This window comes from Anarhichas minor, unplaced genomic scaffold (assembly GCF_050575085.1).
Source record: "Anarhichas minor isolate MPS153535 unplaced genomic scaffold, ASM5057508v1 ptg000136l, whole genome shotgun sequence".
In the NCBI taxonomy this organism is placed as follows: domain Eukaryota; kingdom Metazoa; phylum Chordata; class Actinopteri; order Perciformes; family Anarhichadidae; genus Anarhichas; species Anarhichas minor.
The window spans coordinates 3,236,870-3,251,148 of record NW_027466582.1 but is presented as its reverse complement, the minus strand read 5'-3'; the positions used below and the strand labels follow the sequence as shown (position 1 = coordinate 3,251,148).

The window sequence follows — 14,279 nt, the reverse complement described above, 5'->3', positions numbered from 1 at the left end:
ATGGAGTATCTCCTGGTTTACCTGATAGTCCTCGGCGTGGCTGTGAAGGCTCACAAAGTTCAGGTCTGCCCCAAACGCTGCGTCTGCCAGGTGCTTAACCCCAACCTGGCGACTCTGTGCGACAAAAAGGGGCTTCTCTTTGTGCCCCCGAACATCGACAGGCACACGGTGGAGATGCGCCTCGGGGATAACTTTGTAACCAACATCAAACGCAGAGACTTTGCCAACATGACCAAGCTGGTGGACCTGACCCTCTCTCGGAACACCATCGGCTCCATCGCGCCGCTCGCTTTCAAAGACCTGGAGAACCTACGAGCCCTTCACCTCGATAGCAACCGGCTGGCGCGCATCATCAACGACACCTTCAGCGGCATGTCCAAGCTGCACCACCTCATCCTCAACAACAACCAGCTCACCCACATTCAGATCGGGGCCTTCAATGATCTGACGGCGCTTGAAGAGCTGGATTTATCCTACAACAACTTGGAAAGTGCGCCATGGGTGGCCATTCAGAGGATGCCCAATCTCCACACTCTCAATATGGACCACAACATGCTCAGCTACATCCCAGAGGGCACCTTCTCTGGACTGCAGAAGCTCAAGAGGCTGGACGTGACTTCCAACAAGCTCCAGAAGCTTCCTCCCGACCCAATTTTCCAAAGAGCGGGGGTCCTGGCCACTTCTGGGATAATGGGGCCGATGTCGTTCGCGTTGAGCTTCGGAGGAAACCCGCTGAGGTGTAACTGTGAGCTGCTCTGGCTGCGGAGGTTGCGGAGGGAAGATGATCTGGAGACCTGTGCCACACCGCAACACCTCGCCGGACGCTATTTCTGGACAGTTTCCGAGGAAGAGTTCCTGTGTGAGCCTCCTCTCATCACCAGGCACTCTCAGGTATAACCCCCAAATTGAGCTGCGCAGACACAACACTCCCTACTGTCGCACTCTCTGAGCCAGACATTGGTTTCTGCCTCAGTTAATCCGAGGTGGCGCTTTATGCTTTCTTTGACTGTCAGACCAAATATTAGCTTTGCAAGCCAGGAGAGTCTTACAAGACTGGTGGGACTCATCTGGGCCGCTCAGCCAACAAAATATTGTAAAATATATTGGACTTACTTAAAAAATGTAATCAAACTGTGGCCTGTGGAGAGTTTTTAGAGACGTTCTGTAGCAGTATTTTCAGTTACCGTTTTAATAAAGCTATTTGCAGGTTTATGATGGATCCGCGGTGAAGCTCTTATCACACAAGGAAAGCTTAGAAAGCTTGTAAACAATCTTACAGCACAACAGATAACTGTTTGTCAGTGTTTTTCAGTTTCTGCTGAAGTCCTCCCACTAACTGCCTTTCCTCCCTCTACTTCAGGAGCTGCGAGCCTTGGAGGGTCAGAGTGTGACTCTGCGCTGTAAGGCCAGGGGCGACCCCGACCCCATTATCCACTGGATCGCCCCTGATGGACGCCTTATGTCCAACTCCTCCAGGGCCGCCGTCCACACAGACGGCACGTTGGACATCCTCATCAGCACCGTCAAGGACTCTGGTCTGTTTGCACCCCGGGGGCTGCGCTTGTGTCGTTGACTGAACAAAATTAGTTGTTTGCTCGTGTCCTCAGAAGGCTGTAGGACTGAAGTATTTGTCTACATCAGGCGATGAAGTTTAGAGTGTGGAAGAGTGCTGGCTTGCACACTGATTGAGGTCACAATGGAATAAAAAATGACTTTCTCACATTGCTGGCTAAGTCGTATATATCTACTTTAAAAAAATGAACTTTCTTGCACCTTTATGTTTTTAGAGTTGTTCCAATACCAATATCAGAAATGCCTCCGATTAAGCCCAAAATGATGGATCGGGTAACGGCGAGTACAACAACAACACGCGTCACAGGCAACCCTATTCTCGCATCCCGACCGATCTGTACTGCACATGTGCAACTCTCAACAGAGATGAGAAGGAAGCGACTCGTTAGCTACTTCAATCATCAGCTCCGGTAAATACCATCACTGAGTCCAAAATCGATGATGGAAGCTAACGAGTGAGCCATATCGCTTCTTCATCTCATCTATTTATTTATTTAGCAATATTTATCCTGGAAAATAAATACCAACAACAATACCACGACATGTTTTAACACATTGGTATCGGATAGATACACGGTATCGGCCGACGCAGAAGTTCAGGTATCGGGAAAAATGGTATCGGAAAACCTCTATAAGGTTAAATCATCACATGGTTAAAATCGCCAACTTACTTGCTTTCTTGCTGAGAGTTAGATGTCATGTCTGTCCATTAAATATGAAGCTACAGTGCAATGTAGGTAATGTGCTGTACCATTTCATGGCCCGGGAGCACAGTCAAAACTCCAGTAAAACCACCATTCGCTGTTTTTACACTTATGTTGTTGTCTGGATTCAATAGAAAAGATATAACATGTTAATTAGTGCTAGCAGGTTCCTCTTGCACTGAGCCAGGCTAACTGTTTCACTCAGTCTTTATGCTAAGCTAAGCTAAGCTAACCGACTGCTGTAGCCTTATATTTACAGATATGTAAATGGTATCATTTGATCACCTAACTCTCGGCAGGAAATCAAAAAAGTACATTACACCTCTGAATTCCAATATTTTTCATGTTGTGCGCTCAAAATAAATAAAAAGAAAAATTCTTTCAGGAATGGGGGCTTCGTATAGTTCCCCAAACAATTTTATTTAATTACGATTAGATATGTTTATATTGCAACTTGAATGCATGTGTGGCCCTCAACACTAATCCGTATATCACAATAAATATCAGGAAGGACAATAATCGATTCAGTTTGTGTTCCAGGTTCCTTCACCTGCGTGGCCTCCAACCCGGCAGGGGAGGCGCAGCAGACGGTGGATCTGGTCATCGCTAAACTCCCTCATATCACCAACAACACAGTCGCAGAGCAGGAGCCCGACCCCGGGTCATCAGATATCGCCACAGTGACCAAGACGGGTGCAGACGGAGGAGGGTTGCCTCTGGGGAACGCGAAGACGATCCAGGAGAAGAAAGTAGTGACTGCCGATGCCACGTCCACCTCGGCCCTGGTCAAGTTTAACTTCCAGAGGAGCATTCCTGGAATACGCATGTTTCAGATCCAATATAACGGCAGCTATGATGATTCACTGGTTTACAGGTAAACAGCTATACCTGACCTGCTGGGTTACTACAAAGCTTCTCTTTGTCTTAAAATACTGCTTTTTCTTATAACGCTGGTGAACAAGCCTTAAATCTGAGTCTGAATTGATGCCAATAAACTTAAGCTGATTTGGAATCATATCATTAAAAATCCTTCACCCTTGTTTTACCTTTATATTCTGCTTTGATTGCTTAAATCCCTCTAAATATTTAGTCTTTGGGAACTGGATTGGCTGTCGCCATGATTATTTGCGGAGTCTATTAATCCCATAAGGAAGACGGACTAATGCACTGTATCTGACTCCTTATTCTTTCACTCATAATCCCCCTCCTCCCCGGAGTGTATCATTTACTATGTGCAAAACCTTGATAATGCTTAATCAACAAAATCAAAACCGAATGTCAGCACTAAGCCGCGGACTGATAGGAAGATGAAAGAGTCAGCCAGTGTTTTACGAAAAGCATCAGAGGCTTTCGCACATGCCCATCTGAGAAACCGGTGTACGCAGCATTCTTTCATCTCGGCCCTCTTTCTCTCCCTATTTAGTGCTAATCACTATGATGTGACAGGATTCGCCGCACAGACCACTTATTTTTCCAAAGAAACTCAAAGTCAACTACACATGTGGTGTTTGGCAGTGGCTACTGAATTCAGGAGGCGGCAATCCTGACAAAAAAAAGAGGCATCCTGCATCCCCAGCGACTAAAAGCAATCTTTTATCAGTAAAGATGCTGGAGAAAAATAAATCAAATGTCACAAAAGATTATGCCAAGTCAGATCTTAAATAGGCTCCTGAGAGATAAAGGATTGTCATGTCATTTCATCCCTTCAAAACAACAAGCTGGATAATCTGATTTGCTTCTGTCTCCTTTCATTTAACCCTCCCTAATCTATGTCAGAACTCACAAAAGGTGTTGTTGTTTGTTTTTACAGAATGATACCCCCGACCAGTAAGAGCATCCTGGTAAACAACCTGGCGGCCGGTACGCAGTATGACCTGTGCGTGTTGGCCATCTACGATGACCAGGTGACCTCGCTGACCGCCACCAGGGTGATAGGTTGCATCCACTTCACCACAGAGCCGCAGTACCTGAGATGTCATTTCATGCAGTCCCAGTTTCTTGGCGGCACCATTGTGGTTATCATTGGAGGGATTATCGTGGCCTCAGTGCTCGCCTTTATCATCTTCCTCATTGTGCGCTACCGGGTGTGTAACCAAGGAGATGCAGATAAGGTCAGTTTGGCATTGTTCTGTTCTTTTTCTGCTCATTATTTCTTTTGATATTGACTCATTGCTTTCATGCTTCTCTCCGGTCATGTCAGGCCCTAGAGATGGGGGATATTCGGTCACTGAGCAGTGATGGGCAGCTACAGGGCTGCGGGATTCCAAAGTCACTCTCCAAGCAGGTTCTGCGTCCAGAGAAAAATGAAAAGGAGTGCCTCAGAATCACCCTGCCGCCCCCGGAGCCGACCAAGCAGCGTGCGCCGGTCGTTGTAGCCACCACCAAACCCTGCGTCCCTGACTGCACCGTCTCTACCTCTGCTGCCAGTCACAGCTGGCACCCGGCCTCCCCGGGCGCTCCGAGGCCCAAACGTTCCAGCGCTCCACCGAAATCCTCAGAGGCTCACCGGGCAGAAGCTCAGGTGGACGTCGAGCTCGATAACATGAACCGGAATAACTCGTCGTCAGAGGTTAAAATGACCGCCGCCGTCGCTCTGGCCGTTCCCGGCCAGCCCACCAAGTGGACTGCTGTTCCCAGGGGTCCGCGGCCCCAACAGGCCCCTCAACATTACATGACTGTGCCTGCAGGGGGAGTGAGGGTGAACCGCAGGCACTCCCTCAACGCAGACTCATATAGGGAGCGCTGCTACATGGCCTACCCCAAACCCGGGGCTAGCCTGCGCTCCAAGCGGAGCCTGTCGATGAGCGGAGAGCTGCCGCAGCTGGAGAACTCAACAAACATTCGACGGGCCAGGGACAAGCTCTCCAAGTCTGAGTGGCTTCTGGAGAGCACTTTATGATTTGAGGTTTAAGACCTGCGTTCTCTCGTTTTCTTGGGTTGGATCTGTGGCCCGTTGTGGAACACACAGGGATTTTATGCCTTGTTTGGAGCTTTTGTGCTCTCTATTGAGGGACCTGTACATATATATATATATATATATATATATATATATATATATATATATATATATATATATATATATATATATATATATATATATATATATATATATATACAGTATATATATATGTAGGGCAGAGGGAGGCATACAGGATTATGGGAAACGTTTCACATTTGTTTTCTACCTTATAACCAATCAAAAGTCGTCTTTATAACGACTTTTGATCAAACTTTGACGGAAGGCACAACAATGTATAAAACAATGTCATGTACAAAAATGTTTAGTTGTGTGAGATGCTGTATATCTCAGTGCAACCTTAAGTGTTCATGTGGTATCGAATACAGTAACCTTGTCATACTGTATTATAACAAACAAAGAAACACAGCCTCTGTAGACTTTGAACGCAAATCCTTGTCTCCGGCTCCACAGACAGACGGTGACATGTCTTAATTACCTTTGGAGAGATTACCAATTTGCTTTACATCCCAGAGGTGTTGGAACAGAATGTAGTAGAAAGACAGCGCTCCATCTTCTCATGCCGACACCCGCAGACACAGCACAATGCAGTATTTTTGTGGCACAAGTCGACTCAGCCTAATACTGCCCTCCGGTTTGAATCGATACATTTTTATCACATAATTACATAAAGACTCAACTCTGATAGGATTCCTGTCATGGCTGATTTGAGCGACAATTGAACCAACACCAACAGCGTGAAAGGTGCGGGACGTAATCTGATATTACGCGTGGATGAGATCCAGAGGAATGTTCCATTTCCATATTTTTTACTCACTGACGTTATCATGTCGATGGCAACCATTGTAAATGAACTTGTCGATGTAAGAGAAACGATAATCACAAGTAGGGGAGGACGTCAGCTCTTGATTTTGCTGTTGTTTCTGTTTGATGTTTACCAGTATAAATAAACCAGTGATAAAAGGGACAAACTCAGACTTTTCTCATTTTCAGCTTGCCTTGTGAACACTTCCCACCATCAGAATTAGAAAGCAGACCCCTCTCGGTTGTTTAAATAAACAAAACGATAGATGCATTCCTTTAGTTGAGAAAGCTCAAAAGTAGTACTGAATTTGGGGTTTCAGCAGTCTTGCAGCAGCACAATTCCCCTCTCTCTGCGAGCGGTGGACCTCTGACAGATTCCTGCCCTGAGCCCTTGTGTTTGTTCAAAGAGAGGAGGGAAGCAGAAGATGAAAAGAGGCCATGCTAGTCACCGGGGACGCCTCCCGCCAGAGCTTCTCCGCGCTCGTCTGACAGCGCCGTGCCCTCGGAAGGCATGCCACTGCAGAAAAACCACTGCAGGAGAGGTTAAACACAACCTCCACAGTGGGAGCCCGTGCACAGCTAATTCTACAGTTACAGTAATGTCTCCCTGACAGCAGGACCGACATGATATGCATTATCTGCTGGAATACGAGCTCTGATTCACTGTGAATTTTGGTGGTCGGATGCGGCCTGATTGATTTTGATATCCATGTACTGGCATGCCTCTCTCAGCATGTGTCTCAAAGGATACGGCACATTGGGTTGAAACATTGTGCAGGGAGACCTGTTCAGATGATCTGCACATACTGTATGAAAGACATACATTAATTGCTGTGACTCGCACTGGCAGGATTCAAACACGTTTATTCAGTATTTCTTGTTTCATTATGGGCGATTAAAATGTGGAGGAGCTTGGCCTGAACCTTGGTTCGGTCTTTGGCAAGAGCCAGAGGTGTGTGTTAATAATAGATGCATTACTGGGGAAAGAGAGAGAGAGAGAGAGAGAGAGAGAAAGAGAGGGGAGGAGAGGAGGCGAAGCAGAGAGGAGTAGATGGAAGGTTTTGTGAAACAAATACGGCGACGAGGGTGGGAGGCGAAGAGGTGAGGGTGAGGATGAAGAAATAGAGAGGGAGAGAGAGGTGCAGAGAAGAAAGCGAGACAGCTCAGAGATGGAGAAGGAGAGACGAGAGGAAGGGGGCACAGGGAGTGAGAGAGAATATAGAGCGAAACAGAACGAGGAGTGCAGGAGACGGAGAAAAGAGCATCCTTTGTAAGCCAGCCGTGCAGCCTCTGGCTCCTCGGTATTCAGTGCACCTTCACAAAGGGGGTGAGAGGAGAAGGGGGGGGGGGGGGGGGGGAGGCAGCGACGGCAGGGTGACTGTGGGTGATAGACCTCGGCTGGAGGTCTGGCAACGAGCAGAGCAGAGCGAACCTAACTAACCTAGCCCTGTGGCCAGATCCGAACCACCCCCTCACGACGCTGCACGAGGCTGACCCGCTTTCCAAACCCCTATCATGTGTTTCCTGGCCTTTTGTCTGGTCGTCCTCCTCCACTCACCACCATCTGACCCCCTCCTCTCCTGTCTACTGTCTTGCATCATGCTGACTCACTCCTCTGCTCCTGAGAAACAACCCCCCCACTGGCCCACTTGAGAGCTGAACCTGCCAATCTCTCTGAGAGGCTGACCTGCCTTCTACAAACAGACTGGCCGATCCCTCATCAGCCTGTGCTGATTCGATATGCTGCTCAAATGCCACCGGGGTCAGAGTGACCGTCAGAAGCATTTTGATTAACTCCCCCCCCCCCCCTAACCTCCTCTCATCTCAATAGCAGCCTCACTGTTCCGCTGATTAAATCCATTTTATGCTGTCACTGCTAATGGGCTTTTCATTCCTTTGTGTGAGTGTCACTTGGCTCTGACAGGACGAGTCCCTTTACGGAGCACTTAAACCAACACGGCTTCCGATGGCACTATTGCCTGCTTTTAATGACAATCATGACATGGGGAAAATCACATCGGGGCAGTGATGTGTTCAATTTGTGGTCAATTGTCTTATTTAAAGAGATTGTTGGGCCTATTTCCACAAACCGAAGAGCCTATTAAAATCACAGTTAAGAGAGGGGTAATACGAAGGCTTAATCTAAGAGGACTGAGGTCCTTCAACAAGTGTGTTAGCACCTTTTGCTCTCCATGCGGCAGCTCGGTGTTTCATTATCTCTGCGCAGCAGGCAGCCTTAGTCAGAGACACGCATGAGACATTGTTCCCCTGGCAAGCATTATCCCTGGGAGTACATGTAGAGAGAGCCTGGGGCAAGATAAACCAAAACACCACTGATATCCCTCTCAGGGGGGAGGGGGGGGGGGACATGCAGAGGGGGAGGTGGCACAGTTTAAATATGCACAGGCAATTCCAAAGAGTATGCATTATTGAGAAGAGTAAATGGGTCTAGGATGAACATCATGGCTCATTAATAGTGAATGTGATTACTGTTTCTGGGAAAACAGCAGTCTGGGCAAAGGGGGAGATAATTGAAATGGTCAAACCTAAACTAAAGACTTACTTGTTTACTCAGAAACAACTGTTTCTGTCGAGTCAAAAAGTCGTGATTAAAGCCGACAACGAACTCTGGCTAGTGTCCCGTTATGACGTTAAAGAGCTGTACCCGAAAAACTGTACTCCCCCTCTTGGGAGTGAAGCCGGTGTTTACCTTGCCCTGACTCTGCAGATTTCAGGGGTTTAGCGAAGAGCTGGAGTCATTCATTTTTTATGATCTCAGCCTTTGAGTCAACTGTGCTTCAATTACCAACAGGATTTTGACAAAGCCGAGGCAGAAAATGAGCGAGAGTCGGCTGAGTGAAGGTCACACAACAGGGGGGTGCTGACTGAGTGACTTCCACTGATTGACACTCACTAAGTGACACCAGACACCAGATTTGGTTTGACGTGAACCCAGATTATCGTTGCCCCCCCCCACCCGGCCCCCCTGAGGGGTTCCCATGCTGAAACGAACAGATGCTTCCTTCTCTTCCTCTCCTCTCCATGCCGCCTCCCCTCCTTCAGTTACATATGCTCCAGGGTGATGGACGACAAAGAGGCTGGCTGCAGTTTACACCAGACATACCAGGCACCATTAGGAACCATTTTCTGCCTGATAGCTGCTCTCGCTTATAGAAGTGATTTGCTCTGTCTGTACACCGAGTGTCCCCCAATGATGGATCTCCCATTGATTTGCCAGCGTCTGAGATCTCTAAGAGAACAGTGCAGCACGCAACCAAGCAAACGTGCCAGTCAGCTCCCAACTATCTGTCAGCTGCTGGTGAAGAGGGGGGGACAATTTAAGCCTCTTTAAGGCTCCCATTCACACTGACTTACTAAAAGTGCTTATGCTAATCTTGTTATCTCTTCAGGCTTCTGGTAATGGAGGACATGAGGCTGTTGGGAGGTCATGAGCCACGTTATTTTGCTCACCCATCGCAGAAGTGCTCCCAAACTATTGCATGATACTGCGATGCACGTCTGCACTTCACTTCACTTCACTGCTGAATCATTTCTACAGAGAGGGAGAGAGAGAGAGAGAGAGAGAGAGAGAGAGAGCAGAACCTTAACAACCTCAACCTAGAGGGCTCAACAGGAAACTCCAAAATAAAACAGGATGTAACAAAGTGCAGTATTAAAGATTCTACACATGCATACAGGAATACACAAAAATCCAAACATGCTCATAAAATATACAAGCACATGGTCTGCAAACACAACACACATATATGCATCTACATGCACACATGCAGCTACTGTCAGAGCCAGTTTAGTCTGCAGGAGTGAGGTGTCACCAACCAGCAGGACGAGAGGAAGCGAAGACTGATTCTGACATCATTATATTTGTATAATCTCCCTTACACTTCAACAGGTGTGAAATTACTCAGTTCAGTTCTTCAGAAACTAATCAGATAATGATAATAAACGTTGTGGTCGAAAACAAGTCGTGCCGCGTGACACAGAAAACAACCGGATATTTCTCGTCCCTGTACAGGAAACCAATAGTTTGCATTTCATAACTATTTCACAAACTGCCGTGTGACTGTGTTGCCGCTGCTCTTGTCTGTCTCTTCCTCATTGCTGTATTTTTGCAAGACATTGTCAATCGGTCTGTGACATCTCACCAAAAAGCTTCCACACTTTTGAAATTCTCTTTGATAAAACATTTGATATGAATGGATAATAGCAATTAATAACAATTATGAATTTAACAAGACCTCCGTATTGTGTGAATATCCACCGTCCATCATGAAAGCCATTATTATAATTACTTTAGAGAATGAAGGACAATACAAAACACAGTTCACTACAAAGTGTTAAAGTAAGTAATAAGCCAGTAGAGGATTTTATGATGAATTTATGATTCATGGCTTGTTACCGGGATCAATGTTGCTGTTCTGTTGGTGCCAGTCATTACGGACAAAGCTGGTAAAGCAGGCAGCTCCACAGATAATCAGATAATCCGTTTGGTTATAAAGCTAAAGACAGCACTGACCTGTGCCTGAAAGGAATTACTGAACAAACATAGAGGACAAAGATTATTATATTTTATGTGATTTATTGATGCTTCCAAAGTCTTTGATTGTGTTTAGTCTGAAAACACATTCAAACACTTAATGCTAAATGAAGGTGGGTTAAAATGTACACAGAGACATGAAACTGAGCTCAAGCTCAGCAGTAAACCTTAAAATCAGCTGTGAAATGTTCAGCTGGGAGACAGTTTAAGGAAGTTAACAAAAGTTAAACGTTGTTTCTTGTTAAAGGAAGTTAAAATCCAGCTGCTGTGTTCTGAACGGGCTGCAGATGAGAAACATTTTTACAACTGATGCAGGAAAAGACACCGGACTAAAATAAAATAATAAAAGACGTTTGACACCAAGCATGAATTTTCATCAGAAAAATATTAACGGAAATGTACAAACACTGATTTTTGGGGGGTTCTTATGAATGCTTCATCACCACTGTGGAACATATTCTGACGGACCTCGATTTCAGATGATTTCCACCTGTTGAAATATGTTTGACCAATGAAAACCTTTGTTCCAAGAGATGCCATACCACCAGCTCCATGCAGCTTGCTGCCATAACAGGGAATGTTTTATCAATTTGGTTTCTCATCACCCAATATTGTACCAGAAACACAGCGACGACCTCATCAGCCCAATAAAGGACAATATACGGCTCGAGATCAGCAGCAGCTGGGATACGATGAAGATGGTAATGAAGCTGATCTGCACTTGAAACATTATATGTTGGTCACACAACGTGGCTAACCACAACAGCTAGCGTTAGCATCAAATTTGGGGTCAGATTAGGTCATGCATTGTGTAGTTATCATAAACGTTTGTTGTGACAATAATTCTTCTTCTTATTTCCATTCTATAACCACTCATGTGAATCATGACATGTAGATCAGTGGAGTCTGATGGAGGCAGACGTGTTGGTCAAACTCCATCAGGAGGTCTGATGTTTTCATAGGTCACTGAATCATCTTCTCCATCATAACGCACCTGTGAGGAACAACACAACACAATCAAACCCACACTTTCCAATCCCACTTCTGTGATCTGTAGGCGTCCACTGCTCCACACTTATCACAAGGAAAGAAGAACTAAAGTAAAGACACACAGAACATTAAATTATACTTTGGTTTTAGCTCCCAAAAGCCTCCTAAACCCCCCACATTGTCTTTCCACATTACTTGTTGTTTTGAAAATGAACACAGTTCACAGTTGAGTCAGCAGACCCTGAACGCACCATCAGCTTCTGTATAAAAGAATGTAATGAAGAGTGCCAACTGTAAAACCTAAAACATTTCATTATTAGGTTGTAAAAAACTCACCGCGATTTGATCCATCCGTGTTTTCTTCTCTGAAGAGGCAAAAGAAAGAGTCGACTTTAGTTTCAACAGTAAAAATCCTCTTTTTTAATATTTAATATGTGGATGTTCTTCACCTATAATTCTTGCCCACATGTTGACGGCCACAACTATTATTATGAGTGCTGCTAATCCAACAGACACAAAGATGAACCTCCACCAGCCTGGAACCAGAATGACATAAAATAATATTTCGTTACAGCTTTTAAACTTCAAGAGAGGAGAGTGAGAGAGATATTACAGATTATACAATTCAGAAAATCATAGGAAAATGCAAAGTTGTATTTTTTCCTGATAAACTGATTTCATTCATCAACATGAGAGAAAAGGCATTTTAAACCCGATCTGATTAAACCCATCTGTGACTTTAATTACAAAGAAAAACTTGCACTCCAGCATTATTTATGCTTTCACTGACATCTCGAGAATAAATCAACTCATTATTTATCGATCACTAACTATTTTGAGCAGAACAAATAAAAACCTAATCTGTAGCAAATATATCACTGAAATAAAATTGTTAAATGTGAGGAGAGATAAAGACAGGAAGAGAGATTCCAGATAAAGACACGATAAAATGCTGAGTCACTACTTTGTAGTTTTGGTGAAGCATCACTGATTGCAGAAGGTGTCGTGGTGTTAGCTGCTTCTCTGCCGTCTTCAGTTGGTGTTGACTCAGTTGTTGCTGTTATTGTGTCGTCACCTGAACAGATTAACACAAAATTACACACCATGAAGAAAAGCATAGGTCACTTTCTTTAAAATGTTCTCACCTGTTTTCTCACCTGAGGGGGAATTTCTGAAAGAAAACTGGTGCACTTTGTCACCCTCGGTCACTCCACACGTAAATGAATTAAACCTCGATGTGTAAACGGAATGAGAAGTCAGAGAGACGGTGCAGTGAGACTGTGATGTCTTAAAGTCTTTGTTGTCTTCATCAACATCTTGACCATGAAGCAGCCACTTCACTGTTCGTACACATCGGCCATATATCGTGTGAGAGCAGTTTAACGTCACCTCATCATTGTCCTCGTGTTCAGTCACTGGAGAAGATGGAGACATCGTGAGAGAAAGAAGAGTAACTTCATCACTATAATCATGATTATTATAATGTTTCAGTATATTGTTCTGACAAGACAGTTTGGAAACATTATGATGTAAATATACTCACAGGTAAAAACAGCCAGATAAACCAGAGCATGTTGACCTTGTTGTCCTGAACTGACGATATAAACACCACCATCTTCCTCTGTGACATTCTTTATAACCAGAGAACAGTTCTCTGAAACACTCAGTCTGTCTGATCTAGCGTTGGCTTCTTCAACAATCGTCCCATCTCTAACCAGCTGTACTCCTGTTGATTCTGCTGAATCAGTGAAGAGCCACTCAGTAGAGTTACAGTTCTTATGATCTGTCACACAAGGCAAAGTGACTTCATCTCCATCTCTGACAATGGCGGAGAATACACGTAATCCTGAGAATCCCCTGAAGAATGCTGCTGAGAATATGAGAGAGAAATAAAAACATGACTTTTAATGTCAGTGTGAAGATCATTTTAGATTCAACAACAGTTTACAAATGTGCCTCATCGTTGGTTTCTAAGAGTTCATTAAACTCTCTATTCACCTCGATGGAAAACAAACACACTACTTGTCTGTCTTCTTTAAATGAAGGTTAGGCAATAAAATAACATTAATGATATTAATAAATAAGCTTTTTTAATGTTTCTGTCGTCATATACACATTATATGTATTCTTACCTGTAAACTGAGGCACCAGAATCAGAAATAAAGAGATTTGAATCCATCTGAATTCAGCCATCGTTCCTCTCCGTCTCTTGTCTCTCTGCTTCTTCTACTCGTCTCTGAACTTGTTCCGTCTTAAAGACGAACGTTGAATCTACGTCCTATAGTTAGTAAAGTGTCACTTCCTCCTCCCTCTGTTCTCTCATACGTCACTTTTTGCTTTTTTTATGCACTTATGGCCGACATGAGCAGGTGTGAAGTTCACACTGACATCAAGTATCTGGAATTAACATTAGCATTTCCTGTATAAATCCCGTGTGATATTCCAATATTATTCCGGTTTCAGGAGCATTCTTTGGACATACAGCGCATTCAGAATATGCATCTTCATCCCAGTTTACGACGCGCGGTTTCTTGCCTGTTTACGGCCGGCTCTTTGAGTTGTACACCGAGCTAGCCGATTGGTTTGCAGAGATGCACGCCTAAAAGAAAAGCCCATGTTTCTGTTGGGAAGAAGAAACACACCTGCTTTTTAACACTATGAAAGACTTGGTTATCAA

At 44.7% G+C, this 14,279-nt stretch overlaps 2 protein-coding genes across 2 annotated transcripts; one reads left to right on the top strand and one right to left on the bottom strand.

Annotated features, from left to right (window-relative positions):
* Positions 1-5,175, top strand: lrfn5b (leucine rich repeat and fibronectin type III domain containing 5b). The gene is made up of 5 exons (XM_076084292.1): positions 1-891; positions 1,361-1,535; positions 2,817-3,150; positions 4,087-4,387; positions 4,477-5,175. Exons 1-5 carry the CDS (start codon positions 1-3, stop codon positions 5,173-5,175), a joined length of 2,400 nt encoding a protein of 799 aa, XP_075940407.1.
* A 5,479-nt stretch (positions 5,176-10,654) lies between these two features.
* On the bottom strand, positions 10,655-14,279 carry LOC142942044 (uncharacterized). Its single transcript, XM_076084209.1, has 7 exons — positions 13,735-14,279; positions 13,146-13,472; positions 12,760-13,017; positions 12,567-12,677; positions 12,052-12,138; positions 11,939-11,967; positions 10,655-11,606 (listed from the first exon to the last, which is right to left on the bottom strand). Exons 1-7 carry the CDS (start codon positions 13,793-13,795, stop codon positions 11,541-11,543), a joined length of 939 nt encoding a protein of 312 aa, XP_075940324.1. The 5' UTR covers positions 13,796-14,279; the 3' UTR covers positions 10,655-11,540.